The sequence below is a fragment of the Salarias fasciatus genome, chromosome 7 (genome assembly GCF_902148845.1).
Source record: "Salarias fasciatus chromosome 7, fSalaFa1.1, whole genome shotgun sequence".
NCBI classification, from domain to species: Eukaryota; Metazoa; Chordata; class Actinopteri; order Blenniiformes; family Blenniidae; genus Salarias; species Salarias fasciatus.
Window position 1 is genome coordinate 15289962 of NC_043751.1, and position 16227 is coordinate 15306188.

General features: G+C 39.7%; 1 protein-coding gene across 2 annotated transcripts; it reads right to left on the reverse strand.

The window, feature by feature from the left end:
- Positions 1 to 1253: 1253 nt before the first annotated feature.
- kras (v-Ki-ras2 Kirsten rat sarcoma viral oncogene homolog) lies at positions 1254 to 11393 on the reverse strand. 2 transcript variants are annotated; one of them, XM_030095322.1, is made up of 6 exons: positions 11027 to 11393; positions 8755 to 8872; positions 8020 to 8198; positions 7535 to 7694; positions 6018 to 6142; positions 1254 to 3638 (listed from the first exon to the last, which is right to left on the reverse strand). In XM_030095322.1, exons 2-5 carry the CDS (start codon positions 8863 to 8865, stop codon positions 6023 to 6025), a joined length of 570 nt encoding a protein of 189 aa, XP_029951182.1. In that variant the 5' UTR covers positions 8866 to 8872; positions 11027 to 11393; the 3' UTR covers positions 1254 to 3638; positions 6018 to 6022. The 2 variants fall into 2 exon arrangements, with proteins under 2 accessions (XP_029951182.1, XP_029951183.1); XM_030095323.1 differs by lacking the exon at positions 6018 to 6142 and having other exon boundaries at positions 11027 to 11392.
- Positions 11394 to 16227: the final 4834 nt, after the last annotated feature.

Genomic DNA, 16227 nt, shown 5'->3' on the forward strand with positions numbered 1-16227 from the left:
AATATGATCTGTCATAGTTAATGTAGTAACCAGAAACAAGAGGTTTCTCAGTGAGTCACATGTTCCTCTTTTGCTCTCAGATAAATCAGTTCAGCTAAATGTTTAGTTTCAATGCATGCTAATAAAACTAGAATGATTGATCTGTAACATCTTGCTGTTATCCAAGTTAAAGTTAATTCACCTTCAAAAGTACAAAGAGCATGAAAATGATGCATTTGAGGTGTTTTCACTTCATTCAGACAACTTTAATACATATTAGTTGAGTTCCAAGAAACACAGTAAATGAATTAAGCCTTAAATTAATGACTGAAAGCAAATCAGCGTTGTTTAAAAAAAGAGTTAATGTTTAAACAATTTCACAGTTAAACTGTGTTTTGCTGACCTTAAGTTTCCTTAAGAACAACTCAAGCTGCTGAGGCATCAGACAAAACTGTACACCTCCGAATGAATCTCACAATAAAGCCGTTATCAAAAGGTTTGGAAAACAAGAGCCCTGGAATCAATCCTGAATAATGACTGATTTCATAATGGTTCATCAGTTGTTATTTTCATCAGATCTGATCACTTTAACGACAGAAAATCAATCTGATGCTCTTAGAATTAAATTAATTCTCATTTAGAAGAGAAAGTGAGCCAATTCTTCTGCTTATTTAAACAAATTATTCTCGCGTCTTTGCTGTTGTGAAATTATTTTTGAAAATTTGTCTATTTAATCTAATTTAAACACCAGAGATAATCAACTTAAAGCATGAAGTGCTTCCCATGTCCGCTCTAACCACTGGGAGCCTTTAAGCTCAGCAAACAAAATCTTTCCCCTCATATAAATATTTTTAGTTCTTGTTTATTTTTAAAATAAAGACACACACACACACACACACACATCTTGTAAAAGCTAAAACTAGGCGCGCTCTGTCTGGTAGAGTGGGCGGTGGAAGAAAAGCCCCTTTATGGATTTTGTGGCGTAAAAGAAAGAGTCTGGCCAATGTGAGTGAAGAGTGCCACCTGCTGGGCGACATTGACGTGATCTTCAAACACCAGAGAAAGAGAACTGTAAAATCCATGTCTCCTTTAGAAAAATGCCATTTCAGGCGTTCGTGCTACCGAGCAGTGTCAATAAAAAAAAGACTGTGCTCCCATTTACTGCGGCGGTTTTAAAGTGCTGCGATGGATCTGGAGTGCAATTAGCTCATGCAAGTTTTAATAAATCCGAGCAATAAATGAGAAACAAGGAGAAAAAAAAAACGAGGCTCCTCTTTTACTTTGTTCTTTATTACACATTAAATAGGAGTGGTGAGATTCATGGCAAAAAATAGACTCATTTGAGATCAGATCACCACTCTACACTGCCCCCCCAACAGGTATGCTGTAAAGTGGTCATTCATTCACTTCCCTAGACCTGGACCCAGTCACACTCTCTAGTCACATACACAGAGCGGAGCCAAACTCCATTAAAGCAACATTCATTAAGACACACCAACAAATGAAGCACAATTTACAAAATATGCACCTTTCAGTATCACAACTATACAAAGGTTGTTAAAATACGATCCAGGTATAAATGATACATTTCAGAAATCAGCTGTTGGCACGCAATAAAAGGAAGTGGAAACATTTCAAACATTACAGTAAAACTACTTTTGCAACAGTATTTGTTAACAGGAGGGTTCCTTAATTAAAAATTGCATTAACAGTTTTTATCTACTTCATGAAAAAAAAAGAGGTAATAATAAAGTGGGTCAAAATCCATTAATCCTGAAAACAAAATGCATCGTGTCTGGATTTTCTGTGTGAATAATATTGCTCCCTCTCCCTTGACAGTGTGTGTATCTCTTGTGAGCACATGGGACAAAGTAAATGTGGTTTCAGCTCTCCCTACCGTCTAAATTTAGCACCTAATGCAAAGATAAAAGGCAAACAAAAATCCCCAGGCAAACGGTTTGTGAACACAATAAGAAAAGGGTGAACAATGGGTTGACCCAAGGAAGAAACTAGGACTTCTTTAAATAATTTCAGACGATTTTGTCTAAAAACCAATTTGATGGCAATTATTGCCTCATTTACAAACATCCGTTCCAGTTACATCACAATGATACACTAGTGCGGTGAGAGAAAATGACAAATTATTTTTGCTGGACAATCATCTCTGTTGAAAGGCAGGCCACTGAGCAATTTCAACATTTTAGCAAATGAATCGGAAAAAAAAAAACAAACAACTGAAAAGCTCTGAAAGGAAAAGAGTCTGAAAATCCATTTGGACGACATTTTGAACAACCTCTGTGACTCCACACCAAGACAAATATTCCTGACAGCTGCTTAAAGGAGGCATTCTGCTTCCAGGCCAAACACAAGCACAACTAGGTGACAGCTTTTTTTGGGGGAAAAAAAGTCAGCAAAGGGCAGCTAGTAGGTAGGTAAATTTAGCATTTAGCCAAACAAACTGCTTAAATATGAAGTCCTGCAAGAGAACAAGTTCAGAGCTCTTCTGCAACACAGAGCAGTGACAACCGTTAATTGTCAAGATGAATCAAAACAGTCCTACAGTCGAGCCTTGGCCTAGGGAAATGCTGGAAATCTGTAATCAATTTTCAACCTAAAGTTATAAGAGGCAGAAGTCTGGGCAACGTGGAGCTATCGACGCCACTGCTGTCTGTTATTCCCGGTTTACCGTTACGAAAATGGGTCACCGTCAAGTGAATACTTCCTCTAAACCTGAAAAAGCAGACCGTACGACATCCATTTGAGTCAGGCATCCCCACTGCAGGCGCCAATCATTGCATCAAACAGAGGCCGTTTGCAAGACCCATGTCATGTAGGACACAATGCATGCAAAAAATAAAAAAAAAAAAAAAAAAAATCTCGTCTCATGTAGGCAAGAAATCACTCCCCACACAGTACAAAGCATCGACAAACTGCAAATTAATTAATTGCTAATTAGGGTGTTAAAACATTTGGAGAAGAGTAGAGGTTGGCATGCATATTTATCAGTGACATAACTAAGTCTTATCTAAAGGTCGTGGGAGACAGGGGACATTACACTGTGGCGGGGGACATTTGGATCTCGTCTGGCTAAATCTTGGTCCTTTCTTCATATCCATTTTTCTATGCGAGCGGGATGAAAACTCATTCTTTGGCATCCCAGAGGGTATTACACAATATTTGCAGGTCTCAACCATTTAAGCTAAGGGGAAAATTAGCATTAATTTTTAATGCGCAATTTGTCAAATACGACTCGGGACGCATTTCTCTCCCAGCTAAATATAAAATTATCCAAATCTTCACAATCTTATAAAATTAAAGTCATCAGGCTGTTGGACCAATACGCATCGAAAAACTGGCACTAAACTGGAAATGAAGCTTATTGGTGTCCAAGTAGCAAATAACAGAAAGGCAGAAAATTCAGGTGGGGTTTAGTATTGTGGGTATTGAACAAGAAGCTAATAATTTAGTGTAATGTACAAAACGTATTACTTGAACTGTTGAAGAAAGTTTCTTTTTAGTCTGTCTTGAAAAGGGGTGGATATTCACATCAGTGTACACTTTGTCTTGGACTTCTTTTTCTTCTTTTTGCCGTCCTTGCTCATTTTCTCCTTATGCTTCCGGATTTCTCGCACTAATGTGTAAAAGGCATCATCAACTCCCTGGAAAAGAAAAGAGACACAAAATAGTAAAAAGTGATCATAGTTGGAATTAAAAAGGTCAGCAGTTATTGTGTTTATTACAGTCAGGTAAAACCAGATTGAAGTTAAATCTCCAAAAAATCATGTTGGCGTAATACAGTGCGACACGTCAGAGAGGGATCCGTCGGTTTGACACCACTGATTAAAAACATCTTCCAAAATAAAAGTGACAGACAGTAGCTGCAGTTACATGAGCCAGTGGTTCCCCCTTTTGAAGGCAATCAATACCCACTGCAAACTAAAATGAGAGCGAGCCATGCTGTTTACAGTTTCCATGTCTGTGCAGTCCACCAACATGCACTTTGCTGCATGTGCTACAGGTCTATGAATGATCTGCTTCTATGACTTCTCTGGAGAGATCAACCTCAGACAAAAATGATCTTAAAAGAGAAGAAAAACCCAGGAGAGGCACCTGTGCCTGATTTTATTGAGCGAGCATGTTCTGCTCTGAACAAAACCCCGAGTTCATAAGAAAAATCAAACCGCTTTCAAAACTGAAGGTTTTCTTTTTGAGTGCATCAATTTATTCAGATAGAAGTATTTAGAAGAGACTTTTATTCTCTCCCTGGCCTCTTATTGTGATTATTGATGAATAACAGGCTTCATGGAAATGCAGCTTGTGTCTGTTGATGTGACACTGATGCAGGTATAAGAGCACCCGAGTGGTTCACGCAGCGCAATAAATGTGGCAATAATCAGGAAGGAGCTGTGGAGTAAAAGTGCCTGATGTCACTTCAGGCTGTGACAAAGAGAGCAGGGAAATAAAGAAGACGGAGGGCTTCGGAAGCTGCAAGGAAACTGTTCGCACCAACAAACACGCCGTTTAAATTGCAGACGTGTCAGCGAGTTTCCGAGCAGACGCTCGCCGCGGCAACACTTCAGCACCTGATTCAATCCCAGATTCACCAGAATTTCCTTTGAATCACAGACGATGGCTCAGCAGCTCAAAGATGATTTCAGCACGTTAGGACGCTTTCACACTGGCAGTTAGTCTGAAATGTTTCACAATGGCATGAGAACACGTGTTCTTGAAGGCGAGGGCAGAGCGAGTATCTTATACCGAGTCGACCTCTCAGGGGTGACGTGTTAGGAGCGATTCTTCCACAGTTCAGCGGCATCATTTTTAACAACGAACCAGGAGATAAATACATCTCTCTGAACTATAAACAGAAAGAACAAACCCAAATTAAAGCTTCTTTAAAACTCTACTTCGGAAGGACAACAGACATACGGGGTATTTGATGAAAGCTGTGAAATGCATTTTTTGTATGCATAGGTCCAGTTAAAAAACCATATATAATATCAATGAACGATCCTTTGTTTTGCCCGTTATCTCAGTGCTCATAACAAACATTTATTTGTGATACTTATAGCCTCTGATTACAAAAAAAAAACTCAGATGGTAAAATATAAGTATTATATATTTTCTGTAAACATGTCAGCTGAAATTAAGGAATAAAAAAAAAAGAATTCAAATTCTGCTGTTTAGTGAAAACAGTAGTATCGTTAATGAACCTGAGCACAAATGCAAACTTTTTTCTTTATTGAATTACCAAGGCAATAAAAATTAATATAAAAAGTGACATGTTCAAATGATTGTTTGCTATAAGGATGGAAATCAGGATTTCAACAAGTAAACATCAACAGTACTTACATTACTACACATGATGCTACATGATCATATGTAATCTCAGTTATATGGCAATTTTTTGGATAAAATCATGGAAAAGAGAACTTAATTCAGTTTTTTAAATGCTGTTAAAAGTGCAAGAGAATGTGCAATTATTTCCACTGGAGCAGCTTTTGGTTGTCCTCTTTTTATTACTTCGCTTTAATTACTTTTATTTCAAAAATACTCAAAGAGAAGAACAAACTCAGTTCAGTGGAGAGTGAGGTGTTCGATGAAAAATTATAGTTTTTGAATATGCAGCACCATCCTTTCTTTAAGAAAACAAGGATATCTGTCTGCAATTAGGAGAAAAAACCATCTGTGGGGGGGGGAAAAAGGCAGTGCAGTGCGTGAATCCAGTGAGGTTCAAAGTTATGCTTCAACTACATAAAAGAATCCAGTGTGAAAGCAACCTTCAATAATAATCAACCACAAAAAACACAGACACCGAAAAAGGGAAGAAGTGTTCCGCTGCTTCAGCCTCCTGTTAAAGCTTCACCACAGCCCCAGTAGAAACCAGCAGGTTAGCTCTGAAAACGTTTCAAGTACCAGCTCTCGCTCGGCATCTTCTCCCACCGCCTTATTTACAGTTCCCACCGACAACACACACACACACGCACACACGCACGCACGCACACAGAGCTGGAGGGTGCACGGCTGCATACACTTACCCCTTTCACATCACAACACACTTTTTAAGCTTGACACAGCGCGGAGTCTTTTCTTCCTTGCTGAGCTTATTGAGCCGGTAGAGCCTGATCTCCCGTACCAGAGTGTAAAAGGCATCTTCCACTCTCTGCAGTGTGAGACACAACTTTCCTCAATGCTGAGGAACACAGGGAGGGGATACAGACTGCATGGGCGCATGTGTTGCAAGCTACAAATGCAAAGGAACAAAGCAGATCGATGGACTGCGGTGGGCCTGCTTGCATTATGTGGCTTTGCTCATCACCAAGACTCCTGAGATCAATCGTGTGAACACTGAACACTCACCTCCTGTTGGCTTAAAAACAGTGAATTGCAACAGACAGAACTGTAATTTCCTACGAATTCCTGTTCCAGCTCATACATTAGTGACGTTTTTAGCTGTGCAAAAGTGACTGCGACATACTGAGAGTGAATAAAGACAATAGAGAGTTGATTATAGTGTGAGAGAATACTCGTTTAAAAAATATATATATTTAAATGAAAGTTATCTCTGAATGGTTACCACCTAAGCCTGCAGAGAGTGAGTGACTGAAGTTTAAAGGTAAAGAATCTCTTAACCATTCAGAGTGCACTGATGAAAGAAATTAAAATTGTATGAAGATTTTTTTCTGAAAAATCACTGAGATTGGACAAAGAACGAGCAGCGATGACAGCTGCTAGTCTGACACCGGTGAATTACTGATGCACCCTCGAGCAGGTGAAGGAAGCTGCAAGAAATGGTGTCAATTAATTCCCAGCACACCAGAAGGAACCCTGATTCACCGCAGCTGAGAGAGACCGAGAAAGATTTGTGTACAGATCACGCCATCAGCCAGTCAGCGACTAAAGGCCATGCTCCCAACACACACCATCATTTGTGACGCCGCGGCGAATCGGCCAGCACCCAGTCACAGTAACCAGGAAGCACAATCATTAACCCGCTTGAGCAATTACCGACAGTTTGTCCTTTCATGCAGGCTCCTCGCCACAAATTTACTGATTATTTATAATGCAGGATCCTTTGCAGGTGGCCCTAATGAGGATATAATTTCACATAACCATGACAAAGTAGCATGCAATGATTACATTATCACCCATTATTTTAAAAAAATCAATTAACCAGAGAGGATTTAATGATGCACAAGTCATTGCCAGAGAAATTTCCAAGCAACCTTATTATTAAAAAAAAAAGGCACCGTTAGGGACAGTGAATGTGAAACAAATCAACAACACCACAGGAGTCCCTCGTACTTGTGATCCAAGGAGCAAAATTATTAAGCCTGCGTGCAGACATTTGCCAAAATTACAAGTTAAATTTCCCAGAAGGAATTAAATTCCATGTGAAAAGTGAAATTTATCAAGTGAATGCCAGTATCTCTGTGGCCACATGCACCTTCCTCGCCATTCAACATGTTAGCCCTGCACTGGAATCCCGAGGCAGTGGTGATAAATGAGACGTGTCATGGCTGAAGGGCGTGGTCATCCCCGGCTGAACTCTCACCTGTCGGGTTTTGGCTGAGGTCTCGATAAAGGGAATGCCGTAGCTGCGCGCTAAGTCCTGAGCCTGCTTGGTGTCCACTGTCCGGGACGGGAGGTCACACTTGTTGCCCACCAACACCATGGGGACGTCCTCGGAGTCCTTCACCCGCTTAATCTGTTCTCTGGACATTCGCACACATGACAGAGATGTCAATGTATTGCACAATTTTAAAAGCACACATTGGGGGAAAAAAAACATTTTAAAAAGACTGTACCCCAGATTTTAAATCACTTTGGGTTTTTTTTGTGTTATCATAATAAATATTCAAATATGCAGCAAATTCTGACATTATTAACCAGATAGAATTTCCACTGAGCTCAACTCCAGACATTGCAGGTCATTAAACCTTCACAATCCAGAGGGTTTTCAGTCATGAACAATGCGGGCAGGACAGATCACTCACAACAGATCTACAGACAGCAGCGATGTTTCGTCACTTGGCTCACCTATAGTGGTGAATGTCCTCGAAGGACTTGGTGTTGTTGATGGCAAAGACACACAGAAAGCCCTCTCCTGTCCTCATGTACTGATCCCTCATGGCGCTGTACTCCTCCTGACCTGCAGTGTCCAGGATGTCCAGCAGACACGTCTCCCCATCGATTACTACCTGCTTTCTGTAGGAGTCCTGAAAGACGAAGAGGTAAGAGAGAGATCAGAACACAGGGACTTATCAGTTCAGCATGAAAGAAAGGGTTAAAGATAGAATGACAAAAAATGACCCATAAAATTTTAAATAACATAATTCTCAAGGGCTCTGTATAATTATGGAGTGTCTCATGTTGCAACAGGACAATGATGTCCTCGTTTCCAAAAAGTCAAAGTATTTCAGGTTTTCATCCCACAGATTCAATCTGCTCCAACAAACAGTGGTGCGCAGTCATGATTTCATTGAAATAAACTACAGCTCGACTCTAATCTGCAACAACATCTATAAATAAACTAAATCATGACAGGACATTTGACTCTGCATACTTTGGCCTGCTGAGAAAGTAGAAAAGCAAACACAGAAAGCTATCAGAAACCTGTTTGGTGTCTTTTTAAAGCCAGAACCTGTAGAACCTGCTATAACTCCTTTTCCAGAACAGTTTCTCCTTGGTCCTGTTTTCTGATCGCCCCCAACATAAACACAAAATCCACTGAGATAACAACAGACGAACCGGAGTACACGCAATATACATTACCTCAATGGTGGGGTCATATTCATCCACAAAGTGATTCTGGATGAGCTGAATGGTAAGTGCGCTCTTGCCAACGCCACCAGCTCCCACCACAACCAGCTTATATTCTGTCATGATTCACCTGTGGGACCAAAAGAAGAGCGTTTAATATGTGATATTATTACATAGTCAGTTGAATGGTACGACAGTTCAGCTAGTGCACAAAGAAAGCTGCTGAAAGAAGTAGCTCAGAGGTATCTTAGAATGTTTTGAATACAGTTTGTTTTTTTTAATTAGCCATTTAGCTCCATTTACAACCCGTCTCTTCTGTGTGACAATCTGTGATCTCAGACAGAAATCCGCAGGCTTCAAATTAGCCAACAGAGAAAATGTTCTATGAGCATAACAAAGAATAACTTAAAAACCCTCCAGTCTTGTTTTATTACCACTTCTGAATCACAAAAAAATTACACTGCACACCATCAAGACCTTTATTCTATTTAACAAGAGGTTAGTGGAAGATAAGACAATCACAAAAATTGCAACATGATGCTTAATGTGCATGACAATGAGCCCAAATGAAGGACTATAAACACTGAATTTAGGACAGGCGGACAATCAAATTAATTAAAAGTCCCAAAAATGTAAATGAACTGTCATTTACCCCTTTAAAATTGTTTTCAATCAAAACTGAATTGCTGAGATTAAATTATCAGGCATCATATCAGCTGTAATCAGACAGTGAGGTAATAGTAATAAAGATAAAGCCGTCCATTTACCAAACGTCTAAATCCAGCCACACAGTCAGTGTTACTGAGCTGCAGTCACACAGTAGACACTAACCCCAGGCAGAAATCCATGACGTTACATTAAGGCTCCAAAACTGACAAGCAGCTGGGAGGCTCTGTGCTGTCTGCTTGCTTTGTGGAGTAGTTCCCATCACCAGTGGCAGTTGGCCTTTTCAGGATTTACAGTACATCGTGCTCAGACCTTCACACAGGGAGGAGTTCCTCTCTATTCATGTTGAAATGTCCAGACAAAACCCAGAATGTGGTTTCATAATGTTTATGTTCACAACACTTTTTTCAACCGTCTCTGAGATGATCAGTTGTGTGCCTGGCAGTCTGGGATTTTAACTCATAAGCTGGCCCCTCAGTCTAGCAGAGAGCCTGCTGTCTTACCTGAAGGAGTCCGTCTCAGATTGCTTCCATAACTTTGTCTGCCAAATGCTTCTCTCACTTTACAGCTTATGCTAAAGTGGAAATTCAATTACAGACTGCAGTAAATGTTACATCTGTTTGTCTGGTGGTTTCTTTGTGATCCAATAAGTAAATTAGATTTTCTGAAAGTGGACATATTACAGTGTGATGTATTCAAACTGTGTTAAAGTTATGATTGTGGCATCTAATTTGGGGGGGGGGGGGGGATATCAAGTCAAGGTTGTTTTCTTTCAGTCCTCCATACCCCACGTTTTCACAACTACATCCACTTTTTTTTATTCATCATATGAGAAATAAGGCTATTTGTGCAAACATATATAATAGTTACAATGCAATTAAACTGATATAAACTTAGTAGATTATTAATTAGGACACTATCAATGATTATGGCTTACAAGAAATGAAAAATATAGTATGAAATGATTCTTACTTTTTTTAACCAAACCACAATACTCACAAAACAATGGACTTTTCAATGGCACGTTTCCTTTAGAGGCACCTGCATATGTGGCTACTTTGTAACATTTTACATCTCTGTGAATTAACACAAAGTGTAAGAGGAGCAGAAACATCCAGACCGATCTCCTTGCAGGTCTGGAGGAGTTTGATGTAAATCCACGGCTCAGGCTCGACTCAAGGTGCAAACCTCGAGAAGTAGCCTACTGCTGCTAGCACTAGCTTAGCACTGGAGCTCGCCCGGGAGCCTCTAAACTCCTCTCCCCGGCACCTGCGCCTCGAACCCGGCGTGTTTCCCCGCCGCAGTGACCCGTTAAAGCCGTGCGGTCCGCTCAGTGCGCCCGGACACGTCTGCAATCATTCATTCAAAAGAGGAAGGGTGCAGATTTGGACGCCGCCATTGACAGGCTAGCTCCCTGCTCTGCATTGCAGGGCCACACTGGAGGTTAACCGTTGGGCGTAGTTTTACACTAACAAGGAAAATGAACATGGTAGCAGTTTGTTTAAGTGTGTGAACGCAGCGGACACGGTCACCTGTCCGCAACACGAAAGGAGACGGAAAAAAAATAAAACCAGACAAAACAGTGACAACAAGACTGAATGTTATCCGTTTGTTTTACCTTTTAAGCGAGTGGAGTTCCGCGTCCGAAGTAGCGACCAAACAAGTCAAGCTGATAATCCTCTCGCCTCGCACGATCTCTGCATTTCCTATTTCTCACCAAAACGCCCGCATTTAGCTCGGTCGGTCGTCGTTTTCGGCAGCGGGAACAAGTTTTCAAAAAAAAAAAAAAAGAACACCACACGCACAGTGGCCAAATTTAATCGATTGAACTTTCCATTTGATCCAGCGTCCGGCCTAGCTGCTCTGTTTGGCCTCCTTTACGCGAATATGGGCGGATACCAGGGCGCACTTTACCCACAAAGCATAGCTGGGGATTTCAGCCGGTCCGGGGCACAGCACTCCTCTCTGTGTCGCAACATCAGCTGTAAATAACACACACTTTCAGGTCAAATCTGTGCGTACCTTATAGACAATTATTTGTGGGTTATATAATCCACAAATTATATATATAAATGTATATGTTTGGATAAACGTAAATCACTTAATTTACCAACATTAATAAATAAAAATAGGATTGCATTTATTTCATTAATAAACATCCATAAGGGTTTTAATAGATAAAACACTAATATACATGTATGTTGAGGTATAATATCGGAGGTATATAGGTCACATAGTGTCAGAGTGAGGACGTCTCCAGCCAGCACTCCCACTGCTGCTGCCTGCTGCAGAGTCAACAAAACCTAGGGGGCGACTCCACTTTATAAAGGCTCTAAATATAACTGGAATGTGTTGGAGGGACGTCATTCCCAGGCAAGGAAATGATTTGGCAATCCCTTGTCAGCTTCCCAACGTGTTCACGCGGGTGCCTCCTGCGCGCCGCACGCGCATGAGATGCGCAGACGATGCGCATTGGTTGATAATTGAACGGAATAAAATGATAGAATAGATAGCATAGGAAATGAAGGCGTTGGAATTCACCTTTTTTCAAATAGTGGACGAATGAATAAATAATACTTCTATCCATGTGATTACGCAGGAGGGATTGTATCTTGCGAAAATAAATCAATAAATATTCAATATCAAATCAATAAACAAAACATACAAGCAACACTGCATCTATACAGTAAAGCTCTTTGAAATAATCCTGGAAATATAATCCAGCATAGAATTCAAAAAACATACTGGAGGTCACTGTAGACTTCTTGTCTGGCAGCTCTCCAAGCTGCACGTCCTCTGTTTAACCACTAGTCTGTGTCATTTTAGAGATCAGTGTGAAGAGAAAAGCCAGAACAATATGAAGAGCTGCCCAAACACTTTTATAAGAGACTAGAGTATTTACACTGAATCAAATCTACAGTTGTTTTCGTTTCAAACAAGACTTTCAAAGAAAGCATGTTTCTTTCCACCAACTTAACATAAAATTGCAGAAGAAGCACATGAATTTACCCCTCTTAATACCTCTGAATAATTACACACCAGTAAGCATTATTTTATTTCTGTTCATTATCAAACTGAATTAAATTATTATTGAGCATGGTTTGGTTTGAGCAATGCACACAGGATTTTATAAAACATTCTGTAGCTTATGCGCCTTCACAAACACTGAATATGTGGAAGAGTCACTGGAATAAAGCTTTTAGGTCCAGTTTCTCACAAATACAGTGGCAACAGGCAAGACTGGCCAGATTGTATACACAGTTTGAATGCACATCATTGAAGAGGAGACATATTTTCCAAGCACTGTGGTAAAATTGCATTTGTTAGTCTAGAAAGATTTGGTTTTGCATCTATTAGTATATGATGTACACAAACAAAGAAAATGAGATAGAAATATCATTGGAGCAATAATCAGCTCAACCGTAGAAGCGATTGTTAATATGATCATTAAGTAACACATACGTTGATAAAAGAGACATTTTTAGTGTTTGAAAAGGAGATGGAATGGCACTTGTTTTGTTTGTTCATTAAACTCATTACAGACCTGCAGCCTTCTTCACACAGTACCAAAGCTGTCACATTCTACCTTAATTTTTCCCTATGATTTGTTTTTTATTCCTGGTGATACAAGTGTGGAATATAATAAGGTCAAAACGTTTTTGTTTGAGTTTTCACAGTCTGACACAACGTACAAGCTTTCTGGTGGTGAATACAATCAGACAGTCTCTGAGGATTACAATAGTTAACAAATTATTTGTGTGAGTTATTCTGGTCCTTTTTCCAAGACAGCTTCAACTTGTAACTTTCTTCAATACCTGGTTATTCTTTAGATTTACTTTTACTTTGTGTTTTAATAAGCTTGCATTACAACCGAGTGATGCACGGGTGAATCTTATTCATGACTGGATGGTGACGCTGTAGAAGTTGCTGGAGTCCAAGATAAAATTCTGAGAAGTGAGCAAATGAGAAATGTGCTTTTCTGTGGTTTCCTTTCATGCAAGACTTTCTTTCTGTCTACAGTGACATTAGATAGATCATTATAGCTCAACATTACATCCCAATATTCACCATTAATATTGTCAAATATTCAGCAGAAATGAGAAGGAACCTTGAACAGGAGGTCTTTGTTTCCCAACGATGGAACCAATTTCTCTGCTTGAGTAGATTTTCTATCTGCAAGTATAGAATACTCATAAATAAATTGAAAAAAGCAAAACTATGACAACCTCCTCACCTGAAGTTAAGCTTCCTCAACTCAACGACTGGGGTCGTCTAAAATCAATACACACATCCATTCAACACACACATCCGGTTAAATGATAACCTAAAGTGGGACTAAGGATAAGATAATCATGTTTCCATGGACGAATGCAAAAACACATGTGAAAAATGATCAACTAAACAAAAAAAGTATAGTTATTGTGACATGTCATTGTGGAAATGTCATGCATGCACCAATGACCACGTCTCTACGTCAGCATGCGGGGATGATTGGTCTCAACCAGTTACTAATTTTTGCTTCAGTAAAATGATTTCATGCAATCCTTTTGAGGACAATTTATTACAGATAGAAATTGTGAATGTGAAAATGGTTTCTCCATTTTTGTGCAAAATATTCAAATAAAGTGAGCCCTGGACAAGTCTTTTTATGACACAACATCAATTATTGCTTTTCCTCTCATATCAATCACAGGAGCACTTAAACCTGCTAATGACTGAACTCAACCAGACTACTTCCTCATTACATATTCAGTTGAGAATTTTAACTGCGGTAAGCTTTGTCACAAGAGGGCAGCAGGTTTCCATTGAGACATGGTTGCAGTGCCACAGATGCATGCTGCAACAGAGTTTTGTGGAATATATGCATTTAAAAACCCCAGAGACACAGAAATGTATTTTTTTTACAGCATTTAGCGCATGACTTCTTGTTTCCATCACCAATTCACAAAAAATAAATAAGCAGATGCTAAAAGTGTGTATGGCAGTCAAAAAATTATAGATTAAGAAAATATTAAACATGTAAATCAAGAGTGCTACTCTGGGCTTTATTGTATATTTGCAGCAGAATGTCTCTTTATTGTTGTTTTGAATTATTAATGGAATTTATAATGTGGCCTAACTTTGGCAGTTTTAATAAACAGCAGGAGTTTGAAAGATAAATCAAAACCGAGTAACCAGGGGTCTGATTAAAATAAGGGGATAAAACTACGATGTGCAAACTTTTTAAGTCATTCAGCTTAAATATTCAATTAATGTAACAGTTTCCTTTTCCATTGGGGGTTTACTGTGAGAAGTATCAGTAGAAAAGCCAACATGAGGAGGAATTTTGGAAAACATATTGAAGACTGCAAATCCCACTGTCGTGAGAAGCAGCAGGATTTTGCCAAAGAAATGAAATTCTTTTTACTGGAGGAGCCAGCTATAACTTCATTTGATCCCAATTTGTCCATTAAAATCATTCCATGAAAAGCTATAGATAACAACAATTAACAAATTGTCCTTTAGTTTTTGTACAAAAAAAATACATTCAGAGAGTCTTCAGCTTTTGACATTTATCTATGAATGATATTGAAAAATAGTAATAATCTGACATCCCTCTTCATCACAGTAACTCTTAAAGCTGATCTTGGCAAAAGCCTCTCACTTCTAAAGTGGCTCAGTTTCTGCAGTTTCCACGCTTCCTCAAGCTCACCTTCACAGCAGGCTTTTGATGCCCCTGCAATGTTGATGGAGAAGCATTCAGCTCTCACTGCTGCATCTTGGTGCAATCTGCTCTTCATTTCTTGGGCTCAGTGTTTCTGTCTCATAATGGAAAAACTCAGAATAGCATTTACTGTAATTGAAAGACTGGTTATCTTTTCTCTAAAGATTTTTTTTTTTTTTTTTTTTGAGGGGATTGGATGGTGTGCTCTCAATATAATTATAGCACACATCATCATGTTGGTTTGAAATGTTAGGTTTTTGTTGTAAGTCAAGAGACATACTGCTTATTTAAATTCAGTGATGCTTTGTACAGAATACAGATGCCTGAGCCATCCCGGCTGACTCCTCTCAATGTGGAGGAGTAGCGGCTCTACTCCGAGCTCCTCCTTGGTGACTGAGCTCCTCACCTTATCTCTAAAAGAGCGCCCAGTCACCCTACGGAGGAAGCTCATTTCAGCCAATTGTATCTGAGATTTTTTCCTTTCGGTCATGACCCAAAGCTCATGATCATAGGTTAGGGTAGGAATGTAGACTGACTGGTAAATCTAGAGTTTTGTCTTTCTGTTCAGCTCTTTCTTCACCATGACAGACTGATACAAGAACCGCATCCCTGCAGCCGCTGCATCGATCCGCCTCAATCTCACGCTCCATCCTTCTCCCACTTGTGAACAAGACCCCTAGATACTTAAACTCCTCCACTTGGGCCAAGGTCTCTTCACTGACAGAGAGAGGGTAGACCACCTTCTTCCTGCTGAGGACCATGGCCTCAGATTTGAAGGCGCTGATCTTCCCTATGGCTTCACACTTGGCAAACCGAGGGACGCGGTCAAATGCCTTCTCCAAAACCAGTTACGTGAACTACTAAATGTAACATTTTAAGAAATAATTTGGTATCCACCTGTCAACGAAACTCAAAGGAATGGCGGTCAAGATCTAAAAGGAGTAGGCTTGTGATTGGAGGTTCAGAAGTTTGAATCTCACAGTTACTGAGAACTTTTCTTTCTTGGAGAGGCCACTTTCCACATTTGAGGATATTAGACATGAATGCTACTGACTGAACTGACGAATATCCTTACTTTTATAGACCTCATATAGAGATCATATCATATCAGATCA

Bases quoted from the DNA above. Each gene is read 5' to 3' on its own strand.
- kras (XM_030095322.1), bottom strand. From the start codon at position 8,865: ATGACAGAATATAAGCTGGTTGTGGTGGGAGCTGGTGGCGTTGGCAAG. The intron at 8,199-8,754 runs GTAATGTATATT...TTCGTCTTTCAG, and splicing joins AATATGACCCCACCATTGAG to GACTCCTACAGAAAGCAGGT. The intron at 6,143-7,534 runs GTGAGAGTTCAG...CTCACACTGCAG, and splicing joins CCTCAGCCAAAACCCGACAG to AGAGTGGAAGATGCCTTTTA.